Consider the following 12,054-nt stretch of genomic DNA (forward strand, 5'->3'; position numbering starts at 1 on the left):
ATTTGGGCTGCTTGTCTTTTGAAATAAAATTATATCTTGATGACTGTTGGCAGAAGAGGTTTTTGGTGACTAGGGCTTGCAAACAATCTCAGCTCTAAAGGGCTTTGGGTGTTCACAAAGGTGAGTTTTTCTAAGTCCAGGTATGTATTTAAAACTTGAATTCAGAATCATCAAATGGCCTGAGTTGGAAGGGACCTTAAAGCCCATCCAGTTTCATGCCCTGACATGTGCAGGGACACCGTCAGCTGTCCCAGGCTGCCCCGAGCCTCATCCAACCTGGCCTTGGACACTGCTTCCCTGAGCAACCTCTGCCAGGTTATCCCCACTCTCACAGGAAAGGGTAAATTTAGAGGCAGTTTCATCACTCCCCAGACCACCCCCTGAGCCAGACCTTGCTCATTTTTGATGCCCGTGAGTCACAAGAGAGCTGGAAACTGCTTCCTATCTTCGATTTTATTTTACTTGAACTTTTAGAAAGCAGGGTTCCTGTACAGAAATGCCACAGTAAGGCAAATATCCCAAGGGTTGGAGCTGGAGATAGTGTCTGAAGTACTTTGTGAGATGCTAGGGATCCGGCATATTCAGCTCCACCACACACGTAGCAGCTGCTGTAGTGGGAGGTGTGATGGGAGGCCTTGGGGTCGCTTTAGTTTCATACAGCTAGAGACAGACATACATATATATTTATAAAAGTACACAAAGAGTTCCCTCCGAGCCCGCTGGCTAAAGCACGGCCCAAAGCAGGGCAGGCTCTCCCAGTGCTGCTCGCTTGCACTAGGATTTGCCCCCAGTTTTCCAGCCCAGCATCACATCCATGTCCAGGGCAGCCTTAGCTGCAGTCAGAGGTCTCTAAATAACACTAACCTAACAATGACATGAACAGTAGAAAGCTTTCACTGGGAACAATCCCAGTTTGAGGAACTCCAGGAGAATTTTTACAATGGATCTGGAGCTTTTTGAAAACTGTCTCTGAAGTGGCATAAGTTTTTCTTCCCATCTCCAGTTGTCCTTTGGACATAGCGCAGAGTGGGATGGAATGAGGTCCCATGACGTGGCAGAGAAAATGGCCTCAAGTCATTCCAGGGGAGGATTAGGCTGGATATTAGGGAATGTTTCTTTCTTGAAAGGGTTGTCCAGCCCTGGCACAGCTGCCCAGGGCACTGGTGGAGTTAACGATCACCAAAGACATTTAACCATCACTGTGTGGATGTGGGACTTGGGTCATAGGCTAGTGGTGGCCTTTGTAGTGGTAGAAGAACAGTTGAACTTGATGATCTTGGAGGACTTTTCCAACCTCAATGATTCTGTGATGCTATGATCACCTCCTGGCACAGTTCCTTTCTGCCATGTGAGTGTTTCCCCTCTTGCTATGGGCTGTGGTGTCATCCTGGTCTGTGCAGGAGGATAAGCATGTGGAAATTGCAGTTCTGGTGCTCTGGGCTCTGCCAAGAGCCACATGTTGGAGGGTGACAGCCTCTGCTGGGTGGTGTTGTTGGTTGAGGAGATGGCATCAGTGGAGCATATTTGCCCAACTTGCCTCTTGTTCTCTCTGTAGGAGAGCCCTACATCATTTGGTGAGTCCCGATTCTCCCATTTTTCGTTCTCAGGATGTAAAAAGTTTTTGCAGTCAGTCTGTATGCAAACCCAGCAGTGTTAGTGAGCAGCGCCCAGCCCACCATTGTGCTACAACTCTGTGGTGGTGACCTGGGTGACTTCTGAGCGCAGCTCATCTCCTCTGTGTCCCTGGCAGCCCCGCTGGGGGCTGCCCACGTCTAGTCATGCCAGCTTGTTGCGGGCTTCAGAAGCGGTGCAGGTGGAGACGTGCTCCCGCGTGGTGTTCCTGGCGCGGGAGAAGCTGTTCTGTTCCACACGAGCTCGGAAAGGCAGGCAGAACTCTCGGAAGCACCTCTTGAAGTTTTCATCCAGGAAAGCATAAAGGACAGGGTTGAGGCTGCTGTTGGTGTAGCCCAGAGCGATGCAGAAGTGCAGGCTGGCCACCACATAGGGGTTCTTCTTGTCTATGTCCACCAGCGTCCAGACGATGACAAAGATGTGGATGGGTGTCCAGCAGATGATGAAGGCTGCCACCACCACCAGCACCATGCGTGTGATGCGCCGCAGGTTGCGATCCTTCTCCTTAGAGCCTGAGAGGAGCCGGACGCTCTTCAGGCGAAGGATCATCAGCCCGTAGCAGATGGTGATGACCAAAATGGGGACCAAGAAGGCAAAGATGAAGACACATATCTTGGTCACAGTGTCCCAGTAGATGGGAGGGTCAGGAAACTGGAGAGTGCACAGGACCATACCATCTGCAGCAGAGAGGAAGGTCAAAGAGGAACCTCAGTGTCTGCTGAGAATATTCTGCCTTCTGCTCAGTAATGGCTTGTTAAAACCCTAGGGAGATGCATTCCTACCTGCCTGCTCTTGGCAGAGGTTCCCCAAGAGCTCTGTGCCATCAGACCCCTGTCCAGAAGACACTGAGGAGAGGCAGTGGATGCAATGACTCTGGAACCTTTTCCCTGCAGGGCCTCCTGGGCCACTCAACGCCAATCCTGCCTTCTCTCAACCCCCACGATGGACATCCCCATGTCACATCCCCATATCACCCTTCACTGAAATCTGTCCACTTCCTCAAGATGCCCAGAGCTTTCCTAGCAGCTAAGGACCAGTGACCCCACACAGGAGCTGCAGATCTTAGTGTGAGCCACTTGGAGACTTTGCAGCATCACTGGGTTTTTTTTTAGGCCCCCTGCTTTCCATACCAGGAGGTGGGGAGAGACACTGGCTGGACTGGAGATGGGGAAAGGTGTGGGATCCCTACCCTTAAGGGGAAGGGAGGACAATTTCTGGGACAGTTTCAAATATGGGAAATAACACCATGATGCTTTTTCCAAGACAGGGCACATTTATGGTGTCACAGACAGGTGCCCACTACTGACCACTAATCTGCTACAGGACCAGAGCTCAAGTTTGCCAGATCACCCCTGGGATGAACTGATGGGACAGGAGGGGACACGCACCCCAAGACACTTGCCTTTTGACTTGGTGACTGCCATGACCATGATGGGCACCCCGATGAGGGAGGAGAGCACCCAGATGCAGACATTGATGATCTTGGCTTTGGCCGGCGTGCGGAAGTCCAAGGCCTTGACCGGGTGGCACACGGCGATGTAGCGGTCCACACTCATCATGGTGAGGGTGAAGATGCTGGTGAACATGTTGTAGTAGTCAATAGAGAGCACGACCTTGCAGAGCAGCTCCCCAAAGGGCCAGGTCTCCATGAGGTACTTGGCGCTCTGGAAGGGCAGTGTGCTGGTGGCCAGTGCATCAGCCAGTGCCAGGTTGAAGATGTAGATGTTGGTGGCTGTCTTCATCTTGGTGTACCTGGGGGTGGCAGAGAAAGGGCATGTTACAGATGGTCAGGGCACTTGATGTGATGAGGAGGGGGCACAGTTTGTCTGCTCACAAGGTGACACCGGCCTTGGTGAGCAAAAGTGTTGTGATGTGCCTTTCTGCAGCACCAATGTGCTCAGCATTTCCCTGAACCAGTTGCACAATGTCCTTTATCCCCTCAACCCTCCTTCATCTGATTTTCCACCTAGTAAATTGTGATTATCCAGCCTGCTTCCCTGTCAAGGTTGCTTGCAGAAATTGGATCGATTACCCCCGGAAACAGGCCATCTGGAAGCAGCCCAATTAGCCAGCCTGGAGCTCCAGAGCCTTTGGGGGAGCCTGGCTGTATCCCCCAGAGCATTTGGGAAGGGCTGGCTCCGCTTCTGGTTCTTGTCACACCATGGCAAGAGAAATGTGTGGTCCCTCATGTCCAAACCTTTCCTGAAGGGATGAGGCAAAGTTATGGCAGATGCCAGAGAAGCAGGGATGTGTGTGTGTCTCCCAGGAGCATCCAATCCTGCAAGTGTTGATCAAAGGGATGCTTTGAATGGTGTGGTGGCTTGGAAATAGATACTGAGGGATCTGCTGGGCACCCCCAAAGAGCAACACATGTGGGGCAGGAGTGGCTCTGTGAAGACCCTGCTCTTTGCAGGGCTGCACCAGCAGCTCCAGCTCTTCCTGTGCTCCCTTCCAGCAAATCCCCATTGCTCAGAGAGCATCCTCCCCAGCCTCAAGCTTTTTTAGATGTACCCTCATTAATTAACATCAGGGTCAGTTTGCCCAAAACCATCTCTGCATGCCTAAACCTGCCTGTAGCAGCAGTAGGGAAAGGCATAGAGGGGGGAAATGACCCCGTTGTTGCTGAGATGAAAAGGTTGCTTTCCTTGGTGTACTTATAAAATAGACAGAAAGTGACTTTTCACATGTGTGACAGGGGTAAGACAGTTTTAAACTGACAGAGGGCAGGTTTGAAGCAGATATGAGGGTGGTAATAACCTGGCACAGGGCACCCAGAGAATCTGTGGCTGCCCCATCCCTGGAAGTGTTCCAGGCCAGGTTGGACAGGGCTTGGAGCAGCCTGGGATAGTGGAAGGTGCCCTGCCCATGGCAGGGAGTGGAATGAGATGGGCTTTAAGGTCACTTCCAATCTAAAGCATTCTAGGATTCTGTGATAATTAGTACAGCTCATTGCATGTTGGGGGTACATGAAATGAGTTAAGGTAGGGGGATTGAGTGGTTCCCATCTCAGGTGGTCCTGCCATGGCTGGAGCCCAGGACAGCAGGTTGATGTGGGAAAGAGGCTCTTGGGATTGATGGTGGTATCCAATCCCTTCCCCTTATCCTTTCCCCATCTCAGAAGGATCAGGAGAGTGTATTTGTGGGGACAGAGACCCACCAAGTTGCATTGTCAATAGAACTGGGAACTGGAGCTGAAAAACTAATTTCTCTCTGTGAGAAAAAAGAAAACAGCAGCTTAACCCAACTCCCAGCGCCAAGAGCATTCCTGTCTCCTTCACCATGGCTGCAAATGGCAGCCTGTTGCCCAAGGGCGGAAATATTCAAGCTGAGCTTTTTTTTTTTTTAAATTTAAATATGGCATTAAAAATGTCTTGTCCTTGAAAAGTCCTTTTCTGTTCTCTTTAGTGTTATTTTCCAAGTGCTTTTGCAGAAAAGTTTCCTTCCAGGTTAAACAAAAAGCTGAGAATTTGTGGTATTGTCAGGTTTTGCCTCTCCTATGTGAACAGTCAGTTCAGGTAGATTCACACATCTTTGGTCTCTGTTTTTTGAGTAAAGTGGTAAAAAAATCTGTTATTCATTCCATGATCTGCCAGATGTGCTTAGCTGTGCTGGGTGAGCACTTCCCAACCCCCTGCCAGATGTGCCGAGGTGGGGGACTGGAGGGCCAGAGCTGTCACCCATCCCCAGGCAGGATGGGGCTGGTGAGGGCAAAGCAGTGACAGGGATGACTGGGATGATAATGGGAATGTCTAAGATGATGGATTGACTCTGCCAATGCATTTGACTGGAATAACAGGGATAACTGGGATGAGGCTGGGGATAACTGGGATGATGAAGGACATAACTGGGATGATGGGGTTGACGGGAATAACTTGCGATGATGATAGGGATGACTGGGATAATAAGAATGGCAATTTAGCTTCCAGTACTGGGGTTTTGAGGGAAGATTCAGCCCCTTCCAGGTTTGGGCTGAGGTTTCAACCTCCTGCACAGGGTGAGGCGTCCATCCTGATGACCATCCTGAGCTGCAAATGAAACTGCTGCTCCAGGAAAGAGGTTTATTGCCCACATTAGAGCAAATCATCCACTGCTGCTGATGGACCTCCCCAGGCTGCCAAACCCATTACAATTAAGTGAGTGCCTTGATTGGGAAGTTATGCACTTGAACGGAACAATCTGGGTAGTGTTGATGGAGAGAAGAGATGGGAGGGGATGGGGCAAGCACAGGGCAGCTCCACATTCCAGTCTCGACTCCCAAGTGGGGATGCCCTCTCTAAACCTCTTGGAAAATAAATAAGTGAAAGAAAAACTCCTGGAGCTGCTAAAAGCCGCTGCCTGAAAGAGCCTGGCTTGACAAAGCGTGCACCCAGCTGTCCCTGCAGCCTGTGTGGGAGCTGGTGGGGGGCTGATGCGCTTAGTGGGGATGAGGCACTTGCAGCCCTGAGCTCACAGCTGCCAATTGCTTCCAGGAGTATTTTTAAAAGCATCTGACAATACAGTGGGCATGGCAGTGCTGGTCAGAGCTGTGGTGGGGAGGGTGCTGGGTGTGCTGGGCTCCCTCCAGGTGTGTGATGGGCTTGGCTGCTCTGGAGAGGGATTTATTTGGAATTTGGCTGTGCTTGGCTCATGGTGTGTCCATTCACAGAGCTATACACCAGGGTCCTGTGTCTGCATCTGCCAGCTCCTAGCACTCGTGGACTTTGTGGCAAACTCAGTGTAGTCCCAGAGGTCCCTGACCCCCAGGATGTGCTCCAGCCCTGCTTCCAGATTGCCTGGACCCCCAAGGGCACTTAGAGGTGGCATTAGGAGAAGAGCACAAAGCAAACACCCAAAATCTCCCTGGCAGTGAGGTCCAAATCCAAGCTGATCCCACCTCATAGCCCTTTCTTCCATGGACACAGGTCTCCCCTCGTCCTGGCCTAAACCGTGTCAACATGGAGCAACTCTGACAAGGGCCCTGGGAAACTCCAGATGGCTTTGGCCATGGACGGGCGAAGGCACATGTCCCTGCAGCCCCTCCTGTCCCAGGGGCTTGGAGGATGAACTTGCTCATTTCATGGGAGATATTCTCCTTCCCCGGACGTGTTCAAGGCCAGCTTGGACAGGGCTTGGAGCCACCTGGTCTAGTGGAAGGCAACCCTGCCTATGGCTGGGTAGTGAAACAAGGTGGCCTATAAGGTCATTTCCAACCCAAGTCACTCCGTGGTTCTGTGTTTAATTCCAGCATCAGTTGGAAAATGTGGGGCTAGAAGGTGTGGTGAAGGGATCTGTGGCCATCAGGCTTGCTAAAGCCTGGGTTACATGGAGCTACTCAGTAAAATAGGGAGGATGTTTGCACATGAAATCACTCTTTTTAAAATGCTTTCCCTCTCCTCTCTGAGCAGAACCAGCTGGAGGGGGTCTAATAACACTCATCCCTCACCCTGACATTATTCATGGCATCTGTCTCTGCTGCAATTACCTCAATTTGCTTTTTCAGACCATGGCTCATTTTTGATGCCCCTTTTGAGTGGATGAAAAATCCCATTAAGGGTCAGGTCAGGTCAGCGAGTTATTCCCCCATGCCACTCCCCATTGTCGGCACTCTTGGATGGATAAAAACACACAGCAGAGCTCCACAAAGAGTGGGGAGCAGGGGCAGCAGAGCCTGATACCAGGGCAATGGGCACTCCAGGGTGGCTCATGGACACGTTTCAGGATGGTTTCCTTCCCTCCGGTGAGTCACCACATTTATTTGCGCGCATGCAGTGCCAGGCTGTGCTGACCTCTGGTAACAATAGCTATGGACTGAAAGGGATGGGGAAATGGTAAAAAATGTGATTTTGGAGGGTTTGTTTAAATCCAGCCACCAGCTCTGGTTTGGCTTTAGTGTTTTGGCCAAGCTGGGGTTACAGCATCACCTGAGGCAGTGGAAATTGGAATCACCCCACAGATTCTGGACCGACAGGACCAAGCCCCCTTCAGTGCAAAGGGGGTGGCTGTGAAGCCCAGGCACCTAGTGAGACTCTTCTGCTCCCTCCTGCCAGGCTGGAGGTGTTGAGGTCTGTGCCCTCACAGAGTGTGACTGCGAGCACAGCCCCATCCTTTGCTGCTGGCAGAGCTGTGGAGGAGCTCTGTCAGCCCTTGCTGCTGGCACTGGTCCTGTGGTCTGGTAAGACTTGGCTTTGTGGTCCCAATTTCTATGTCAACCCGTCTTAACCAGGCAGGACCACCCAGCGTCTCGGACAAAGGGACTGATGAGGTTTTGTACCTTAGCACAAGTGTCTGGCGGGATACAGCAGTATCTTGCCATGCCCCATCTTTAAAGTGGGGGGCATTTGGGTCATGTTGCCTGCTCTGGGGTGCAGAGACCCTGCAGACCCTGCCTCTGCCCAGGGAAAGCCTCACCACAGGTGCCGAGGTCTTGGATGCAGCTGAAGTAGGTCTCTCGGCTACTGGAGCTGGTACCCCACACCGGGGGGAGCAGAGGACAGCTCAGCCGCTGTGGGAGATGGGGCTGGGCCGTGCAGTGTCTGCTCTTTGTTAGGGAAAAACAGAAGTCAGGCAGCTGCAGGAGGAGCTGGCACAAGAAGGAGCTGGGGATGGGTTGGGTGGGTAATTCCCACTGATGGAGTGAGGTGGCAGCAGCGGGAACCCGCCAGCCCCTGGCTGGGGCGGGGGGGGGTCTGGACCCACCCTGCAAACAGGGCAGCTCCCAGCCCGCAGCGGCACCAGCCCGGCGGCTTCGCTTCCTCACAAAGGACAAGAGGCACCCATTGGGGTCGGGCTGTGTCGCCCATGCCCCCCGCCCCCCCATGCCCAAACATCTCCCTCGCACTCCCCGAGCTGCTCCAGGCACACATGGCCTCTGCTTTCACCCTTGGCACAGCACTGCACCCCCCACACTTGTACAGCCTGCACACGTACTGCTCACACGCACATCGCAGCCGTCTCGATGCGCACAAGCAGCCGGTTCATACCCAACCCTCCTCCTGCTGCTGGCAAACTCACACCCAGTGCAGACACACCTGGTGCACACTCACAACCGTTGCACACTCACTCCTGGTTCACACTTACTTCTGCTGCTGTTTGACACGCAGCACACACTCACCCCTGCGCACACTTTCTCTTAGTGCAAACTCCCTCCTGGTCCTGTCAACCCTGGTGCGCACTCACCCCTAGTGCACACCCACTCCTGGTGCACACTCACTCAGTGTCACCAGCTCACACCTCCCATGCGCTGCACACTGACCCCTGGCACAGCCTGGCCCCATCGGTGCTTTCGCACTCGGTGTGCCCAAAATGCCCCCTTGCTCCCTGCGCACCCCTGCCCAGCTCTCACCTGACGATGCCGTACATGACCAGGACGTTGCCCAGCAGCCCCACCACGCACACCACAGAGTAGAGCGCAGTGATGACGATGGCGATGAGGATGGATGTAGCGTTCTTGGCCCGCTGCAGGCCCGTGTCGTTGACCCCGTGTCCGGGCAGGGGGGCCCAGGCGGTGCCGTTGCCCCAGGGGGTGGCAGTGGCCGTGGGCAGCCCCGAGGGCAGTTCCACGGGCGCATCCATGGTCACATCCATGGGCAGCTCCATGGCCCGCGGGCGGCCGTGGCCCCGCTGGAGCCGCCGCGCGCATCCGAACCCCGCGGGTTCGAGCCCCGCTCCCGGTCGGTGCCGCCGCCTCCTCCCGCACTCGCGCGGGCCCGGAATGCTTTATAAACCCGCGTGTCCCCCAAGCCACGTGGGGCCGGGGGCGGCCCTGCTCGCCCGCCCGCCCCCTCGCCTGTCTGTACCCCTCCCCTCCCTGCCTGCTCCCCAGATCCCTGCCTGCTTTTCTGCCCCTTGCTCCCTACCTGTCCCCCCCGTCCCCACCTTCCCCCACCTCGGTCGATGGCTGCCTTTCTCCACTCGGCAGGTCCTTGTCTTCCCTCCACGGTCCCGTTTTCCCCGCATCCCTGCCTGCCTCGCCCCATGCCTCCATTCCTGCCTGCCTTTCTCCTCCACGGTTCCCACCTTGCGTCCCCCCTCTATGCCTCCCTGGCCCCCCGCCCCAAGCCTGTCGCTTTCCCTCCCCATCCCTGCCAGCCTCCCCTCCCAGTTCTTGTCTTGTCAGTCCCTGCCTGAGCCCCGCTCTCCGCAGTCCCCTGCCTCTTTTCCCACCACCCAGTCCCTTACCTGCACCCCCCTCCCTCATTCCTGCCTCTGCCTCCCCTCCCTGCCTGCCTTCCTAATCCCTGCCTCTCCCCCGGTCCCTGCCTGTCACCCATCCCCGGAGCCCGCACGGGTCCCCAGCTGGAGGGGGAGCACGATGGATCCAGGCGCTCTGATTGTTCTGGGTTTTCTTTGTCTGTAACAAAGCAGGGGGACAAGCAGCCCTCTTGTCCACAAAGCAAAGACGGGCGGTCTCCAGTTCTCCCTTGGCTTTGCTTTTTATTCGTCTCCTTCACTCTCCCCACCATGTGTTGTGGGGTTAGGGGGTGCTGGATGAGTTTGGGGGCGCTGAGGAGGTATGGGAGGATGTTGCAGGGGGATTAAGAGGGATATTGTGGGGTGGGGGAAGGAACTGGAGGGGTGCTGGGGTGAGAATGATGCTGGAATGCTGAAGAGGGATTTGTGGAGCAATGTTGGGGGCATTTAAGAGAAATGCTTGGAAGGCAGTAAGGAATGCTGGGGGTGCTAAAAAGGTTTCTGGGGGACTTAGGAGGGATGCTGCTGCAGAATAAGGGATTTAGAGAGATGCTGCAGAGTGAAGGTGCAAATACAGACCCAGCAGCAGCACCTGCTTAGCAGAGCTGGGCTTTGTGGGGTGTTGAGGGTCACCCTCCCCTTTCCAAAGACCCTTTCCAGCCTTGGAGCAGGACTGCCTTTCTCTGTCAGGGCTCCCTCCTTTCAGGGACTGCAAAGCTGAGAGGCAGGAGTCTTATTTTTCCTGGAGCCCAAATGGAGGTGGAGGCTGTGGGTACACACACTTGGGGTGTCCCCATCTCCTATTTGCTTTGGGAATAGATTAATTCATTGCCCTGTGCCCTGGGACAGCACTGGCACAGAGAGAGAGGATGATTTGCTGCAATTTTGGGTACATTTGGCTCCAGAGAGACTGAGCAGGAGACACAGGACATGGAGGAGAGACCAGCAGCTTGTTCAACCCTGGAGACAGCGCTTTCACTTTGCGCAGAGCTCTGCCAGTATCAAACTCCTGCAGTACTGAAGCATCCAGACATTTCACCAAGAGCCTCATAAAAACACCCAGGAGGGAATTAATGGCTTTTCAATCATCCCATGGTTCAGATGGTAATCATGGGATGAGAGTACCAGGGCCTCTGAGCAGGGAGGCAGGAACAATGTGCTGTGTGTTTCTGTCCTCACGGTGTGAGGTGGCTGTGGTCCTGGCTGTGTCCCACAGGGCTGGTGGGATGGGTAAAGGCAGGAATTGGGAGCACAGGGATGGATTTAACATGTATTTCTTGGTCTTGCACTTTGGATGCTTCAGCCTCCTTACCTGGAGGGGGTTCCCATTCCTGCAGTGCTTTTACAAGCCCAGGCAGGACAGAGGGGGATGTTCTGCACCTGTGTGTGGTCCAGAATATGGGATTTAAACACCTTCCTGGGTGAAAAGAGCCTCCGAGACCCAGAGTGAGGTGTTGAGCATCTGCTGTGCCCAACTCTGGTGCAGGCTGGTTGCTGATCTCTCCCAGTGGGAAGGAAACATCAGGGTGGGGAGTGTGAAATATCTTTTAGCATGGCTGAGGAGCTCTCTGGAAAAGAACTCATCCCTTTGCTTGGCTCCCGGCATGGCCGGAGCCCCCACACTGACCCTTTTCCAATGGGTTATCTGAAAAGGACTAATCATGCTGGCAGGTTCCAGCAAACATGTCCTCTTGGCTCAGCTCCAACATTTCTTTAGAAATTTTTTCAGCTGGAATGTTAAAAATAAACCCAGTGGACACATAAAACAAATGGAAAAATCTTTAAAGGGCTTTGGTGCTCATCTGCCTCCTCTCAGCTGTTGCTGCTCCAGCTGCCAAGCCTGGCTGCCACCATGAATGGAGTTCTGAAATTGGGGAAACTGAGGTACGTTGGAGGGGAGAGCATCACCCTAATGCAGCCTGGTGGGTCTAGCAGGTCCTGACCCCCAGCACTGGTCCTGGGACTTCTCTCTGCATCCCGAGTTTGACCAATGCCACTTTGGCCACCCCGGGAGGGCTGTGAGGCCCTGGCTCAGGGTGCCCAGGCAAGCTGTGGCTGCTGCATCCCTAGAAGTGTCCAGGCTGGACAGGGCTTGGAGCAGCCTGGGATCGTGAAAGGTGTCCCTGCCACGGCAGGGGATGACAACTGGAGGGGCTTTAAGGTCCCTTCCAGCCTGAACCATTCTGTAATTCTGTGATCTTGGATCAAGTCCTGCTGTCTTGCAGGGATTGCTTCTCTTAGGAAGTCCTGTGT

The 12,054-nt window shown here is 54.1% G+C and overlaps 1 protein-coding gene across 3 annotated transcripts; it reads right to left on the reverse strand.

The window, feature by feature from the left end:
* Positions 1-1,776: 1,776 nt before the first annotated feature.
* OPRD1 (opioid receptor delta 1) lies at positions 1,777-9,207 on the reverse strand. Of its 3 annotated transcripts, none has more exons than XM_058819922.1 (3): positions 8,954-9,207; positions 3,035-3,384; positions 1,777-2,309 (listed from the first exon to the last, which is right to left on the reverse strand). In XM_058819922.1, exons 1-3 carry the CDS (start codon positions 9,205-9,207, stop codon positions 1,777-1,779), a joined length of 1,137 nt encoding a protein of 378 aa, XP_058675905.1. The 3 variants fall into 3 exon arrangements, with proteins under 3 accessions (XP_058675905.1, XP_058675906.1, XP_058675907.1); XM_058819923.1 differs by having other exon boundaries at positions 3,029-3,384; positions 8,954-9,054; XM_058819924.1 differs by having other exon boundaries at positions 8,969-9,000.
* Positions 9,208-12,054: the final 2,847 nt, after the last annotated feature.

Source organism: Ammospiza caudacuta, chromosome 25, assembly GCF_027887145.1.
Source record: "Ammospiza caudacuta isolate bAmmCau1 chromosome 25, bAmmCau1.pri, whole genome shotgun sequence".
Lineage (NCBI taxonomy): Eukaryota > Metazoa > Chordata > Aves > Passeriformes > Passerellidae > Ammospiza > Ammospiza caudacuta.

Coding starts and splice junctions, on each gene's coding strand:
- OPRD1 (XM_058819922.1), bottom strand. CDS start 9,207: ATGGAGCTGCCCATGGATGTGACCATGGATGCGCCCGTGGAACTGCCC. Junction 3,385..8,953: donor GTCATGTACGGCATCGTCAG/GTGAGAGCTGGG, acceptor TGCCACCCCCAG/GTACACCAAGATGAAGACAG. Junction 2,310..3,034: donor GGCAGTCACCAAGTCAAAAG/GCAAGTGTCTTG, acceptor TCTCTGCTGCAG/ATGGTATGGTCCTGTGCACT.